The sequence below is a fragment of the Tachypleus tridentatus genome, chromosome 3 (assembly GCF_004210375.1).
Source record: "Tachypleus tridentatus isolate NWPU-2018 chromosome 3, ASM421037v1, whole genome shotgun sequence".
NCBI classification, from domain to species: domain Eukaryota; kingdom Metazoa; phylum Arthropoda; class Merostomata; order Xiphosura; family Limulidae; genus Tachypleus; species Tachypleus tridentatus.
In genome coordinates this window covers 17,093,313-17,109,069 of record NC_134827.1, presented here as the reverse complement: position 1 = coordinate 17,109,069, position 15,757 = coordinate 17,093,313, and the positions used below count along the sequence as shown (strand labels likewise).

At 30.9% G+C, this 15,757-nt stretch overlaps 1 protein-coding gene across 3 annotated transcripts in view; it reads right to left on the bottom strand.

Annotated features, from left to right (window-relative positions):
• Vps50 (vacuolar protein sorting 50) overlaps positions 1-15,757 on the bottom strand; it is a 65,764-nt gene that overhangs the window by 9,497 nt on the left and 40,510 nt on the right. For 2 of the 3 annotated variants that reach the window (XM_076493169.1, XM_076493172.1), the window contains exons 18-25: positions 13,933-14,024; positions 12,042-12,068; positions 10,808-10,921; positions 9,699-9,796; positions 7,472-7,568; positions 5,614-5,772; positions 4,255-4,376; positions 109-298 (exon numbers count right to left, since the gene is read on the bottom strand). In XM_076493169.1, the coding sequence (XP_076349284.1) occupies positions 109-298; positions 4,255-4,376; positions 5,614-5,772; positions 7,472-7,568; positions 9,699-9,796; positions 10,808-10,921; positions 12,042-12,068; positions 13,933-14,024 (899 nt within the window). The remainder of the gene's footprint in view (positions 1-108; positions 299-4,254; positions 4,377-5,613; positions 5,773-7,471; positions 7,569-9,698; positions 9,797-10,807; positions 10,922-12,041; positions 12,069-13,932; positions 14,025-15,757) is intronic. The other variant, XM_076493171.1, reaches the window with a different exon arrangement.

The window sequence follows — 15,757 nt, the reverse complement described above, 5'->3', positions numbered from 1 at the left end:
TTATACTTACTTTCTGTAAGTGTTTTACTAAACAGATTAAATTTCCAATGTCTTAAGAAGCTTACATAAGATTAGTGATTTATTTCTGACTTTCAATGTTAAGCTTACTCTATGAGAACGGATCCACTGTTCTAGTGCTGGCTCAAGTAAATAAAAAGCTTTGATGTAACCTTCCACAAGTTCCCGTTCTGGAACAAGTCTCAAATCTGTCAGTCCTTCAACTTTTGTCAAAAACTGCTGGTAATCAAGTTGCATGAGAGCTCTACCTTCGTTTGTACACTTCTTAGCTTGAGAAAACCTGAAAACATAACGTAGATCTTAACTTATTCATCTTATGAATTAAGTTTGAAAAAAAACCAGACAAACACACAAAGGGATTAATAAAACTACTTTTTTATCTGCCTTTCCCTGGGGTTACTGATCAGGGGTAGTATTCCCGAAAAACTGGTATAATTTGGTGAAGTGGTGAATCAATTCATAAATGGATTTCACATTTATTTTAGTATCTTAAATTACTTGTCTGCTAAAAAATTTGGAAGAATAAATTAGTAACATCAGTGTCACATATTCTCCAATTCCTATTAAACATAGATTCACTGAGGTGAATAAAAGAAAAAAAAAACACTCATATAAATCTATTCTAGCATTAATATCTTGGAATGAAACATACAATAACTGATTAATCTGGTAGTCTGTTTAAATATGTCAAAAATTTGTAGCTTGTGACAGAACCAGTGCTAGTATATTTATCTCACTGTTTTAGCTTGAGAAAACCTAGAAAACTAATGTAACTATCTAATGAAAAGAAGTAACAGTCATCTCACTGATATTATACTACAAAATATATTTTTAAAATTTCCACTGAAAATGTTATATACATATATTACCCAGACGACAGAAGTTAATTATTACTTGATAACAATTATTATTTTTGAAGTTGCAGGATTTTAAAGACATTGTTTTCACCATAAGACTTAGCAGTTATTGTTTACATTGTAAGAGTTGCAGTAAATGTCGATAATTCACACAATAATTTTCTACATCCATTCAATCCAGGTTACTCACTAAATCATACCTAATAATGGTTTGGCAACAAATGCATTAAAACACAGATAATTTTCCCAAAACGTGTGTGTGTGTGTGTTAGCATTCACCATCAATAACTGGCTGGTTCAATTAATGAATGTTTTGTATGGTAACTGGGAAATGTTCTATTGTGTAAGTGGACTATTTTGTTTAAGTATTTTTACCAAAGAAGAAGAACAAATATTCTGAAAGAATACACCTTTTCTCTTTTTTTATAGACTTTTGCCTTTGAATTTAAAGATACAAGACATTTTAATGAGTCAGTTGTTACCTTCTATAAAGTAAGGTATGTAATTGTAAGTAGAACCTAATGAGATCATCAAAAACTTAATAACAAAACAAAGGAGGAAGGGTGAGGAATTATTTATAGAATCTTTGTTTCATTAAGGGGTACCTTCAGTTAGTTATAATAAAAATATGTAGTGATTCATAACACTGTGTAACAAAATTTTTACTTTTTCTTGTACCTGAACAGAAAGTGTATTTCCCAATTGCTTATGCCTAAAGTAAATGGAAAAGACCTATTTTTCTCTTGAAACTTTGCTTTTGTGAACTGGGTAATAAAACTTTCAAATTTACCCATTTTCTGGAATATTCCAGGTAGATTCAGTGAGAATGGAGAATTTTCTTGAACTTATAAGAATTTTCAAGAATTATCTAGAATGTTGTAGAACTTAGCAGTTTCTAGAACTTTCTGTTGTAATATATATACAGGGGCTCACCACTCACTACTTCAGTTTAGTTCTAGCTGCCTAAGTGAATGCATATACCTATCTGATTTTATCAGAGATGACATCAAAAAGCTGCAAGCACTCTCTACATGCATTCTGCTATGCATATGGCAAATGTTTCAAGACAAGAGCAAAAAAGTACTCTGTGATAGCATCTGCTAAAATGTGTGAAGCCTACAAGGCACAATGTCAAGTGTGAGCCACTAGTGGATCTCCAGAAGGTGTTGTTCCCACCATTGCACATAAAATTGGGTCTTATGAAACAATTTGTCACAGCTTTTGATAAGGAGCCTACAGCTTTCAAGTACCTTTGAGACTTCTTCCCTAAGCTATGAGGCAAAGGTCAAAGCTGGTGTCTTCATTGCACCACAAATAAAGAAGATCCTGGAGTAAACAGATCTCCCCAAGAAACTCAGTAGAAGGAAAAAAAAGCTTGGGGCAGCTTTGTCACAGTGGTTTGGGGCTTCTTGGGCAATCATAAAGCCAAAAATTATGTGGATCTGGTTGAGGCTCTGGTGAAAAACTATGGCAAAATGGGTTGCAGAATCTCCCTGAAAGTCCATATCCTTGATGCTCATCTTGATAAATTCAAGGAGAACATGGAAGCGAGTTAAATACTTCCATCAAGACATACTGGACAATGAATGCTGCTACCAAGGAACATATAACAAAAACATGAGAGACTATATTTGGGGCCTGATGCGTGAAAATGATTTACATTACAGTCGGAAATCTCAAATACCTACTCACTTCTGAACATTTTTGTATAACTTTAGTATAAATACATGTAAATCTTGATTCATATGTTGTTTTATTCAGACCTTATGTAAATGAAAATGTGCAAGTTTGCCCGTTTTTACATAGAAAATAGGTTAATTTCTAAATTTCATTATTCAGGTCACAAAAGCAAAGTTTGAAGGAATAATGGCTATTTTCTGTACTTTTACAACATAAGAAATTAAGAAATAACACATACTATCCAGGAACAATATTTGTGTTACATAGTGTAATCACAAACAGTTAGAATTGTTCAGCATAGTTATGATACAAGCTTATATGAAAAATACATCCGTTTTCACATGGTTCTACTTTGTCACACTACATTTTAGTAACATTAGCTTGGATGAGCCTTTTTCCTTTTTCAAGCAACACATTGCGTTGTGATTTGTTAAGTAAACTGACAGAATAGTGGGATATAATAACATATGCTGGTACACTGTAATTTCCATGTTGCTTGTGTTAATGTAAACTGTTTCATGGATGAACAATTGCATTTTTATGTTTGTTTGATATTAAGCACAAAGCTACACAATAAGTTATCTCTGCACATACCTAAACCTGATTTTTAGGGTTATAAGCTCTCAGAATTACTGCTGAGCCACTGAGGCAGAATGTCACATGGAAAAACCAACTTATAAATTGCAGCATCATGTGTGTAAGGGAAAAACATGATCACTCTTTAAATATGTTTTATAGGTTATGGTTAAATAACAGTTCCTTAATCCTTGATATTACTTCAATTATAACATTTGTATATTAGCATGAAACGTTTGAAGTAATGTGGAGTTTAATTCTCAAAAACCAAAGCATATGTAAATACCACTAAAAATTAACATCTTACTTTAAATAACAGTTATTTTGTCTTATTTAAATAATGTGGTATCTACATGCATGTTTCTAGCATGTGAGACATGGGGTAGCTTTTATTTAAATCTAGAATACAAAAGTTCTCTTAAATTTGGATATTTTTGTCACAAAAACTTTATTTATGCTTTTATAAAATAAGACCCGCAATCTAGACTTGCCTATCAAGATACGGAAAAGACTATAGTATCATACACAATCTTAAAAGTAGGCCTCAAACTGTTTTTGGAAAGTTTATCACCAACTGTAAAACTTCAATAAATCTAACACGTACAAGTATTTATATTCACAGTGTGAAAATGCACCTTTTACCCTTGCTGTGCTGTTAATAAATTACTATATTTGTTAAATATAGAACAAATTATGGGATTGTACTGGAATGAGTTGGAATGCTGTGGTTGGAGTGTAAATGTGACCCTGACATCATTCTAGAGGAAGTCAAGGACAAGCATTCACTTTTAATCATTTTTTTTTACCCTTGTTTTCTGAATGAAATATCTTGACCATGCCCCTATACACTGTTAGTTTAAAAACACCCCACTCACTCACTCCCACAAGCACACACACTCTTACTGCAAACACAAGATATTAAATGTCTATCTTGGATTTATAAAATAATTCTTTTTAAATTTAGCCCATGAGTGCAGCAGGCTGTTTGTTGTTTTTCATAAAAAATAGACCTATTATCTCAATATTTTTTTATGGTTCAGATAAACCATGATGATTACATGAAAATGGTAAAGCTAGACTAATTCAATACATCAAATTCATACTATATCAGTTGGTGACGTACCCTTCAATAAAAGTACGGTTAGCCAGCCGTATACAGTGCTCCCACAAAATATCAGAAGCCTCCTTTGGGATTGGAGTCTTTTTGTTAACTTCTAGAAGTCTCATGCTAAACACCTGTAGTTCCTAAGTTGAATAAAAAGTAACACATCATGAAATAAAAATAGATAGTGAAAGATAAAAACAAGCAAGTGTATGTAAAATTGAAAATCACAAGCTTTTGAATCTGCACGTGTCAGGCAGAAGTTCTGTATGAAGAATGCATTAAAACTTATAAGCCTTCCTTCGAAAACTATGTTTATGATGTAATACTAAGTTTTCCACATGCAGCTTTGAACAAGTCAATTTTCTTTAGTCCTCTAAATGGAATGATTTTTCTACCATATACATTTACTTACATATGTTATGCTTACATTTAGCATGTAATTCTCACATCTTACATTTTCATTTTATTTTTTTTTTAACTTTTCAAACAAATGTTTCTTTTTTTACATATCATCTATTATAATATTAAAAATATACAAACAGTGACCTCTTCCACAGTGAGCCTCTCTGTACACTTGTGAAGAAGTGTCATAAAAGAACAGAAAAAATATTTTTTACATTACAAAGTGGTTAGAAATTAAGCTGCAATGAAAGTAAGGCTATGAATGATGTATTATTGTAGAATGATACAATGGTATAGAGTAAGCAAGGGAAGGGATTCTAAAATCCACTATGTTCCAGGAAACATCTACTTGGTTTTTAAACGACTTATAGTATATACATAAAAACACAACACCCAGAGTTCACCACTTGTTACAGCTTGCTCTACAAACGTGATTAAATGAATGGATGGCTTTTATATGATATCACTAGAGCATATGAGTTATGAACTGATGTAACAAATGTGGTGATCACTAAACTTTCAGTCAGTCGAAATGTTTCCAAATAAGTATTGACTCGGAGCTTATCATGTCACGTTTACTGTACAGGATAAAACGTTTAACGATCATTGGAAACTGCCTGATATTGGTGGCAGACATAAAAAAATCATGGATCTCGTTGTCCCTCCTTCATAATTTCACTTTTTACATTTAAAGTACAAACACTGTTCATAAATTACATATTAAAACTCCCTGTGTCTTTTGAAATATGGATACCTAAAGAAGTTTCTTTCCAACAGAGAGTGTAATTAATCCATTGTTTTCTCAATTCACACAAACCCCATACATGTGAAGAAAGTTATAATCAATCTTAACATACCCTCAGGAGAATGTCTACATAGTAGCTATGTTGAGACATGATGTCATGAACATCCCACTTCACACAATTCACACAAACCCCATACATGTGAAGAAAGTTATAATCAATCTTAACATACCCTCAGGAGAATGTCTACATAGTAGCTATGTTGAGACATGATGTCATGAACATCCCACTTCACACAATTCATTAACATCAAGACTTGGTTGTAGTCTACACCTCGAGCAGCTACGGTCATGTAGATGGGTCTTCTCAACTCTGGAGCTGTTAATATAGTCTGGAAAAACAGTATCAGTGAGTTTCACTTTAAAATATTCATTTTTAAATATACTAGTGTTCTGTGTCTAATATTTAGCTTTTGCTTGTTCTGAAAATGCATGTGTACCTTACTATCTGAATGTACATGCATGCACACTTCATTTCAATGGATGTTGGCCCAGCATGACCAGGTGGGTTAGGGCGTTCGACTTGTCATCTGAGGGTTGCAGGTTCATAGCCCCGTCCCATCAAACATGCTCGCCCTTTCAGCCGTGGAGGCGTTATAATATGACGGTCAACCCCACTGTAATTCATTGGTAAAAGACTAGCTCAAGAGTTGGCAGTGGGTGGTGATGACTAGCTGCCTTCCCTCTAGTCTTACACTGCTAAATTAGGGATGGCTAGCTCTGATAGCCCTCATGTAGCTTTGCGCAAAATTAAGAAAACAAACAAACAAAAAGCAATTAATGGATGTTAATATACTTTTGTAGACATTTTGTCCAATAACATATTAAAAGTTTATAAAAAGTCAGAGAATAACGTTATAAATTTATTTATTGATAATATTAAGTACAGTAAAGTTTTGCCCTAACTAAATTAAATAAAAATATATATTTACAGTAGTAACTTATCTCTTCACTAAATGTATGTCATATTTAATAAAGACCCAAAGAATGTTATACCTAAGACAATTGGACTTACAGATTTTGGGGTTTTGGATTAGAATTATTTTATTATTCTAGAAATCTTGTATTTAAAGAAGTACTTTTGCAATAAATATAATAATTTGACCACATGTTCTGCTAGTCTCTCTTAGTCTATACATAACATACCAAATAAAATGGTTGTAAGATGTTTCATCACATTCCTGTTGTATTTCTTTTGTTGCTTGTATTGACTTAGTAAGATATAAATTCCACATTTTACTGGTTTAATATATTCAGACTACTATAAGGTGGAACATGCTCTTGGTTCACTACAGCATACATTTTAAAACACTAATACTTGCAGTATTTTGCTATACACTGCAGTCTTATGTTTAAGAAATTAGAACATAAAATTAGTTACTGTATAGCTGTTTAAACCTCTAAGTTTTACTCAAAAGAAAGAGTATTCATTCTACTCAACATATTCAACAGACCCAAACAAATGACTTAATAAATACAAGTTACACTAACAGATTATTATTTTCAGTACTTATAAAGTTTCTCATCAGCAGAAACTAGTGATAACTCCTTACCTTAGTTTGAGAGTGAAATCACCATGTTTTGTAATATCATAAAAATGTCAAAGTTTAATTGAAAAACAAACCCTCACAAACTTGACTTGTATTAAACAAAGAGTATTGTTTATGAAAAAGGAAAGTGTGTTTGTTTTTGAATTTTTGTAAAGCTACTCAAGGGCTATCTGCACTAGCCATCCCTAATGTAGCAGTGTAAGACTAGAGGGAAGGCAGCTAGTCATCACCACCCACCACCAACTCTTGGGCTACTTTTTTACCAATGAATAGTGAGATTGACTGTAAAACTATAATGCCCCCATGGCTGAAAGGGCTGAGGGAAGTGTCAAAGGTAGAAATGTTTGCTATCAAAACAAAGTGTATTTAACAGTTAGCTAAATTGTTAGAAGTCCACACTGTTGGTCAAGCAGAAACCCTAGTGTCTAGTAGTAAGGTCTGAGTAACTATGTATAATAACTAGTTGTTATTTAATATATACCTGTGAACAGAACTGTTGTAAAAAAGCTTTCTTAGATGAAGGAATAAATGTTTCCAGGTGAGGATGAAGAAATTCGAACTGGTTAGCCAGGAAGACACTGGAAGAAGAAAACTACTGTCAATAAATAATTTCTGACATTTTATGCTTTATTCACATTATATAACTAATAAGTGAGTCTTAATAAAATTATCCATAACTGATTAAGACAATAAAGATAAAAACAATATTTAAAAAAAAGTGTTCAATAATTTCATGTAATGATGTAGTTAAATAAGTCTTCAAGGTTGAAGTAAAGAAAAATACCTTTATGTAAACCATGATGATGAGAAAACCCACTTGTAGAGAAATTATATATTTAAAAACGGCTGGAATGGAAAGAGAAAACACTAATAGAGGAGCGAACAATGTTTTGACCTTCTTCAGGTTCACTATCAATAAATATATCCAACATCTAAGCATGCCCTCTACATTCCTACACAGAATTACACAACCAAATTCGAATATGTGGTCGGCTACTGGTCAGTAACCCTTTCTTTCTTTGTGAACCTGACGATGACCGAAGAAAGTCGAAACATTGTTCGCTCCTCTATTTGTGCCTTCTCTACCCATTCCAACCATTTTTAAATATATAACTTACCTTTACGTAAAGTTATAGTTTTAAGACCTATCAAAACTTCATCTCAATAATGATATCTCTTTTTGTTTTTTTTTTTTTTACAGCAAAATATATAGTTGATGTTACACTCAGCTATAGTATAAAACAAATGTAAATCTAAGTTGATGATATGGTAAAAGCTTTCACTTTCATCCATTCAAAATTGATTTTAGATTTGGACTTACTTAAAACATAAATAACAACATAAAGCTATAAGAGGTCACACACAACACAGCTTTGTTGTCACAACTTCCTCTTCTGTTTTGTTGGTTTTAAATATTTGTAAAAAGCAATACCTAATTTTGAGTTGATAGAATAGAGGGAAGGCAGCTTGTTAACAGGATTTACAACAAACTCTATCCTACTGTTATAACATAGTGGGGTTTCAATGTGACTCTTAAAACAAGTTCATGAATCCAAAGTGTGGAGAGCAATTTTGTAGTATTAGGACAAGAATCATGAATCCTCAGTTTTACAGTCTGAATAAACTAACCTCTGGGCTGTGTCTGGGTTTTTATCATATTACATGCTATATTCTTACATGGAGTTGTTATAATCTGATAATTTGTTTGGTGAAAGTTAAAAATGGTTGGGCATATAGAACAGTAATTATTTATGTTTGGCATTTAAAAACTACAATACAAAAATAGCACCCATAATTTTTAAATTATTAGAATTCATAGTGAATTCATCAACTAACAGCCATATTAAGTAACCAAAGGCAACAACTCAGCAAATATCAACACTTTAGTAAAAAATTATTGAAATAATTCTAAAAACGTGTGTATGTGTGTGTGTGTGTATATATATATATATATATATATACACACACACATATATATTCTTACAAAGAAAACTAAATATTTGTGAGATTTTCTTTCACATTAAAATAAATAAATATTTCAACACCATGGCAACTTAATAAGAATATTTTATCTTTCAAATAATTATATGTAACACCTCAAATATACACATAATATTCAACAGTAAAATCATTCATGTACTCTATGTGAAAGGAAAACTTACAACAGGGGGGACGTGTGGAAAATAGATATTTTTTTCCAAGACCTTGCTTGGGCTTTACTTGATGTGAAGAGTCTCTTGTTCAGTTTTTAATTTTTTTATGAAGTCATTTTAGCAAAAAAGGGTTATGTTTTCAAATATTTTAAACTACATAGACTTTAGAATTAAAATTTAATAATGAAAGTATTTTGTTTAAATATGTCTGAAAGTCTCATACTTCATATTTTTCTCTGGTTTATGTGTTGTTGTTTTTTCTTATAACAAAACCATGTTAGACTATCTGCTGTGTCCACCAAGGGGTATTGAACCCATGATGATTGCAGGGATTGATTCCTGAACTTTATCATTAAAATATTGCAGTTTTCTAGTCATTCACCAAAGTTGTCCTCTTACTGAAATGATGTTCAATAGATGTGTAAATAACATACTACATTCTAGGTTAAATTTCAATAGCTTGGACATGGAAGAGTAGCGAGGATATTCTGAAACACATTTACTCTGAAAAAGAAATCTTTACTTTAGTCACACATTTGGTGTTCAGATACATACAGAGATTCTGCTGCTGTAACTCTTTCTGCTAAACCATACAGTTGTTCGATGGACTTCAGATCTACCATGGTTGACAAGACAGGAGCAGGGACTTTGTCCTAGGTTTGATTTAATACATAATGAACTATAATTTTACAAAATTATTCCAGTAATTTCCCAAGCTTCATAATTAAACAACAAAAAGTGTTTTTATCTTATTATATATATACTAATAACAATAAAAACATACAAAACTAAATTCTTCTAATATCACTCAGTATTTATTATATTGACAGGATAAAAAGTGATCTTCAATATAGGTTAAAAACACTTCCATTTTCTATAATTCAGTTGCACAGCTTAAATTAAGCCATTAAAGTATCAATACTAACTCTTCCCTCAAAATCAATATGTTTTATAAAAACGTTTAAACACCTTTAGTAATTTGTTTTATTATAATACAGTCAACTTTACAACATTTTATGTGCTGGTTATCAGACAATACAAAAATGGGTAAGAATAAAAATTTAATTTATGTAACTTTCTTTTAGCCTATCTAATAATGCCTTAAAAATAACATACTAAAAACAGTTTGAGTCAGTGCTTAGGTACATTTTCTTATATCATAAATGGATGAGAATACTTTCACTCACAGTTCCCATGGAAGTGATAACAGCTTATTGCAGGTTAACTCTCAGCTATTTAATTATTACCAATTAACATGTAAATTTTGGTTTTGTTTCTTTCAAAGTTCACATAAGGCTATGAGGGCTATCTGAGCTATCAATTCTTAATTCAGCAGTGACAGACTAAAGAAAGTAGCTAGTAAACACCAACCACCACCAGCTCTTGGACTACTCTCTTACCAACAAACAGTGGGATTAATCATAACATTATACAACCATCACAACTCAAAGGGCAAGCATATTTGGTGGGACAGTGATTTAAATCCATGACCCACAGATTGTGAGCCAAGCTTCATAGCTACCAGGCCTCACAAACTTTGGATAACATGCTCAATGACACAACGACTAAGTATAGACACTTTCTAATCTGCAATCTTTCAACTATTAATTTAAATTACTAATTACTAAACCATGTGTAAAGAAGTAATAAAATAAGTACATTACCTTGTTTCGCATGTCAGTCCCAAAGTCTGATTCACTTTCTGCCAAAATTAGGTTCTCCCTTATCCTCTTTAAAGTGGTTCGCAACTTGTTACTAAGTGCGTTTTCACTGAAGTCCTTAAAAGAAGTGATCGTGATCCTTACACGTTAAAAAGTTTAAGACTAAATAAAATATTATTTTTGACTTGGTCAAACTGATTATAATTTATATAAACAAATATACTCCAAAATGCAACAACAACAATTTACTGTAAACATTTATATTTTTCTAATTTCAGGACATAAAATTCTGATATTAAACTCAAATTCCTTAACTGTGTTTATTTTTTGAATAATTGGGAAAAAGAGGCTCCAAAAAACAAAAGTTTCAGATTCAGAAACTTAAATCACTCGGTAACATGTATTTATACACAACTGTTTTAGGTATCTTGAAAAAATAGATGAACTAACAAAGAAAGAAAAGGCAAATAATTCTTCTTCTAAAATACAATGTTAAGTTGGATTGGTAACAGCATGCCTCATTTTCCCTTTCACCCACAACACACAGGCTGTAAAGTATTGTGATTTAGTAATACCAAACGATGTCACAATACAGATTAGCTGAAGAAATATACATACTAATATTTATCCATCTATACAAAGAGTGAAACATTTACTAACTAAAATAATAAGTTACATACACATTAAAATATTATTTTCAGACAAACAGTGTGCACACAACTAATATCCTGAAATACTCTGATGATAATGTTATTACATTGTCTCAAAGAAATGCTCTCCTAGAGTCAAAACAAACTGATGTTTTTAATACCAGTCATTTTAAATAGTGGCTTGTAAAAAAGGGGTGTTGATAAACTAACTTATATACAAAAAACTGTAAGAAAACAATGCTTGTGACAAATCCACCTGTTTATTCTGTGTATTCTCAAAAAACATTTTTTTTGTGATAACCACCATAAATGTAAAATTTCCTACCTGACAGTTTTCTTTATAAAGTTGCAAATTATAAAATTATTGTAGTTTGTGACTGTGAGATATTAAGTAATAATATTTATCAGTTTCAGCTATCTTCAGTTGTAGTACTTTAACCAATTATCAACTTATTAACACTCACATTACCACACTACTAATAATCACGTTTCACTTTCAAAGATTTTGTAAATCCCAAATACCTAAACTTATCTACATCTTTACATTTCATGCTGTTAAGTTAAAAACCAAAAACAGATCCACTTACAATTTCTCTGGAAAAGAAGGTGTAAACCTAGAAAATGGATGAAATAAAGATGTGTAGCTGTAGAGACATTAGAATTCTTTTTAGTTCTTTATATCTCATTGGTACAAGTTATTTGGTTAATTTTCAAAAGATCTAAGCATTTGAAATGATTGCTTCACATAATCAAATGTAAACATTGCAAATAAAACAAGTGTTTAAACAGCATCCTCTAAGCCTGTTTTATTTTTAAGCACAAAGCTACATAACAGAGTATTTGCACTGTGACCACTGTGAATCCTTAACTTTAGCATTACAAGACTTCAAGTTTTCTAGTCACTTATCAAGGTTGTCCTCTTAATCAGATGATGATCAATAGACATGTAAACATACTACATTCTAAGTTAAATGTCATTAGTCTGTATGCACAAATATAAACCATCAACAGAAAAATAAAAACTGTATATTTTATACAAATGCTTTAATGAAAGGACATCCAGCAATAATATAAATAGTAGTTTGCTGTCCTAAAATGAGGCATTTAAATTCATCTAATGCAAATATATTTTTAATCTTTGATTTTAATACTACAAAACAAGCACTTATCTTTTATTTAGACCTCAAAAAAGGTATCCTTTATGCAAATATTATAGTTACAATAAAAACATATGCATTTATATCTAAGTCTGATAAAAAATGAAATTATTTATAAAAGTCTGAAAATGTTACAGTATTTTATAATAATTTAACCCTTACTTAACCCCTTCCTGTCATGTGCTGTTATGAAACAGTGTAACAAGGTCACTGACTGTATGCTATAGTATTACACAAGTTCTTAGCAGAGAACGAGAAGAATTTTCCTGTCATGTTTTTAGCATTTCCATTTTAAATCAGCATGTAAATTTAATGTTTACAAGTCAATACATAAGTGCAATACACTTTTATAATTTTATAAACCAATATTTGTTGTGTACCTTTATAATGCAGCACATGAACCAAATATTGCATTTTTAAATAAGCATGTAAACATAACATTTATAAGCCAGAACATAAACTTAATATTATATTTTTAAGTTTGCATGTAAATTCAACATGCCCATTTACAAATCTATAAACACATTTAGTATATATTTATTCTGAAATGTGCATGTAAATTTGTACACATCTATAAATTAGTGCGTAAAATTAAAATGTACATTTGATTTGTAAATTGCCTGTTGGTTATTAGTGTAAGTATCTGTAAATCTATGTTGCAGTTTTTAAATGTGTACGTTTAACAATTATCATAAAAACTTACTGCAACATTTCAAACTATAATAGAGTGGAAATTCGCTTTAATGAATATTAGTACAACACACAACAATCTTCATGCAAATTAGTTTTTAAAAAATATTTCTGAGGAAATTATTACAATTCACAACTAACAAGAACATCAAAATAATGAAGAATTCAAAAGTAGGACAATTGAGTTTTCATTGACCTCCATGTCAGGAAGGTTCCTGTTAAACATGAAGCTAAAACAAAAGCTAAAACTTGCAAAACTGCTGGTATACAAGAATTAAAGTTGGCAGTTTTTTAGTACCAACAAATTAAAACTACATTTTTATTTATGACAAAGCTACTATTGTTATCTACTGCCATCCACAATTTTGAACTACTGACCAGAAGGAAAATGGCCAATCAGCAACATCATACCACCAACTATCAATGATAAGGAATTAGCTGTCACTCTCATAAAGCATACCTAGGACAAAGAATAGGAAATATTTTGTGGTATCACATATATTTGAACCTGACTTTCCTGTTTCAAAACTGAGAGATGTGTATATCAAAACGTCAAAACTGAAACCCATTATTTTCTTCCCTGATGAAAAATATAAAAATCTTAAAATCTAAGTGACACATCAATACTTACAGAAAACATGTAGTAGTCAAAGAGCTGTGACATGCAAATCAGGACATCGAAGGCTATTGGTTTTAACAAGTTCATCATCTGCATATACTTGCCTATAATGAGACACAGAAAATCTGTTTTAAATAATTGTATGAAACCTATTTAAAAGAAAATTAGGCATAGCTACCCTTGGTATATTAATAAGTTTTCATTATTCATATTGTAAGCAGTGACAAAGAATAATTTTTACACTTTGTTTTATTACGAGAATATTTAATCACCAAGGTGCAATCAGTGTGAAAACATTCTTGTAAACAAAATTTAAGTAAAATCAGGCAAGGCAGTGTAAGCATGTTTTATGAAAAAAACAGCCAACATCAGGTGAAAATAATTTATTTCCCAATGTTTTGCCTGAAAACTTTATCAAGAGATAAATATTTTAATGAACACAGAACTAGTGAGGGAATCTAGTTTGTCTATAAACAACTGATAGAAAAGTCTGGATGTTCACTTAAACCACTCTTGGTGAACACAGCATATAACACCCCATTACTACCTCATAAACAATTTTATTACATGCAATATAGGGCTTCTGAATAAATGTACAGAGAAAGATGCAGTTTACAATATATTTTGTGGGATCTGTAATAAAAAACATATTGGTAAGACTGACCTATAAAAAAAACTGGATTGAACATTTTCATACTACAATGATAGGTTAGATTGATAAAGCATTTGGTTGCAGTCTACTTGCTTAATGAGCAGGGACTGCCTGGACCTGATCACCCTTTTAGAACTAAAAACAAAAAAAATACACAGTTTCCTTGACAAAAAGTACAAGGAATCCCTTGATCTGGTAAGACTTTAATTACCAGAGACAAAGAGAGTCGTCCCTTTAAATCAAGAATTTATGTATGTGAAATACAGGTTTTAATATATTTTGGTTTACTTCTTGTTTTGAATCATACATAAATGTGGTTATAATTACATTCATAATTTACTTATATATTTATTTCATGCAGATGTTCACACAACTTGTTTTTTTTTGGTTTTTTTTACTGGTAAATAAATATTTTATAAACTGTGTTTATATTCTTATTATATATTTATTACTGTTGCCTTTTCTTTGTGGATAACGTAGTTGCATGTCAGATGGTACAAACGAATAAACTGTTATATTTTGAATTACATTAGATATTTGTTCTGTTAAGACTGGGCTTGTGTTCAGTTTAAGAACAGTCTCATTCAAATTTTCTTATGTTGAATTTCTGTTTTTAATAACCTCATAAATCTGAAATATATGTACTATTTAGTACATCCTCTGAAACTTACTGAAAAAACTACAACAGACTATGAAAGGAAATAGGGGTGAATCATACATTTTTTAACACAAATGTAGCAAGTTATCTTGTTATGACAGATAATATGTAAAATGCAAAATGTTTACACCATTCTTATACTTTCTCAAAAAGAATGCAACCCAGTAACTAGGTGTAGTTTCATGATATAAAAATAACACAAGTCATTGCAATTGCAAATTTGGAAATAATGTCATAATTTGCCTTACATGATGCATTGTATAGAGAAAAAAATAACACAGAAATTATAAAACTATAGTAAATAAAACTTTATACTAAGCATTTTTCTTCCATGTATGTAGTTTTCCTAATGAGTGACCTTACAAAACAACAGAATGGAAAATAATGCAAAAGTTGTAATAGATATTTACAGATGTAAAATATGCCAAGAAACATGATACAACTTGCCCAGTACAACAGAATCCATTTCATTTTTACATGCTTCTCACACATTGCATCCTAAACCTTTAAATGTTATACATATGCTC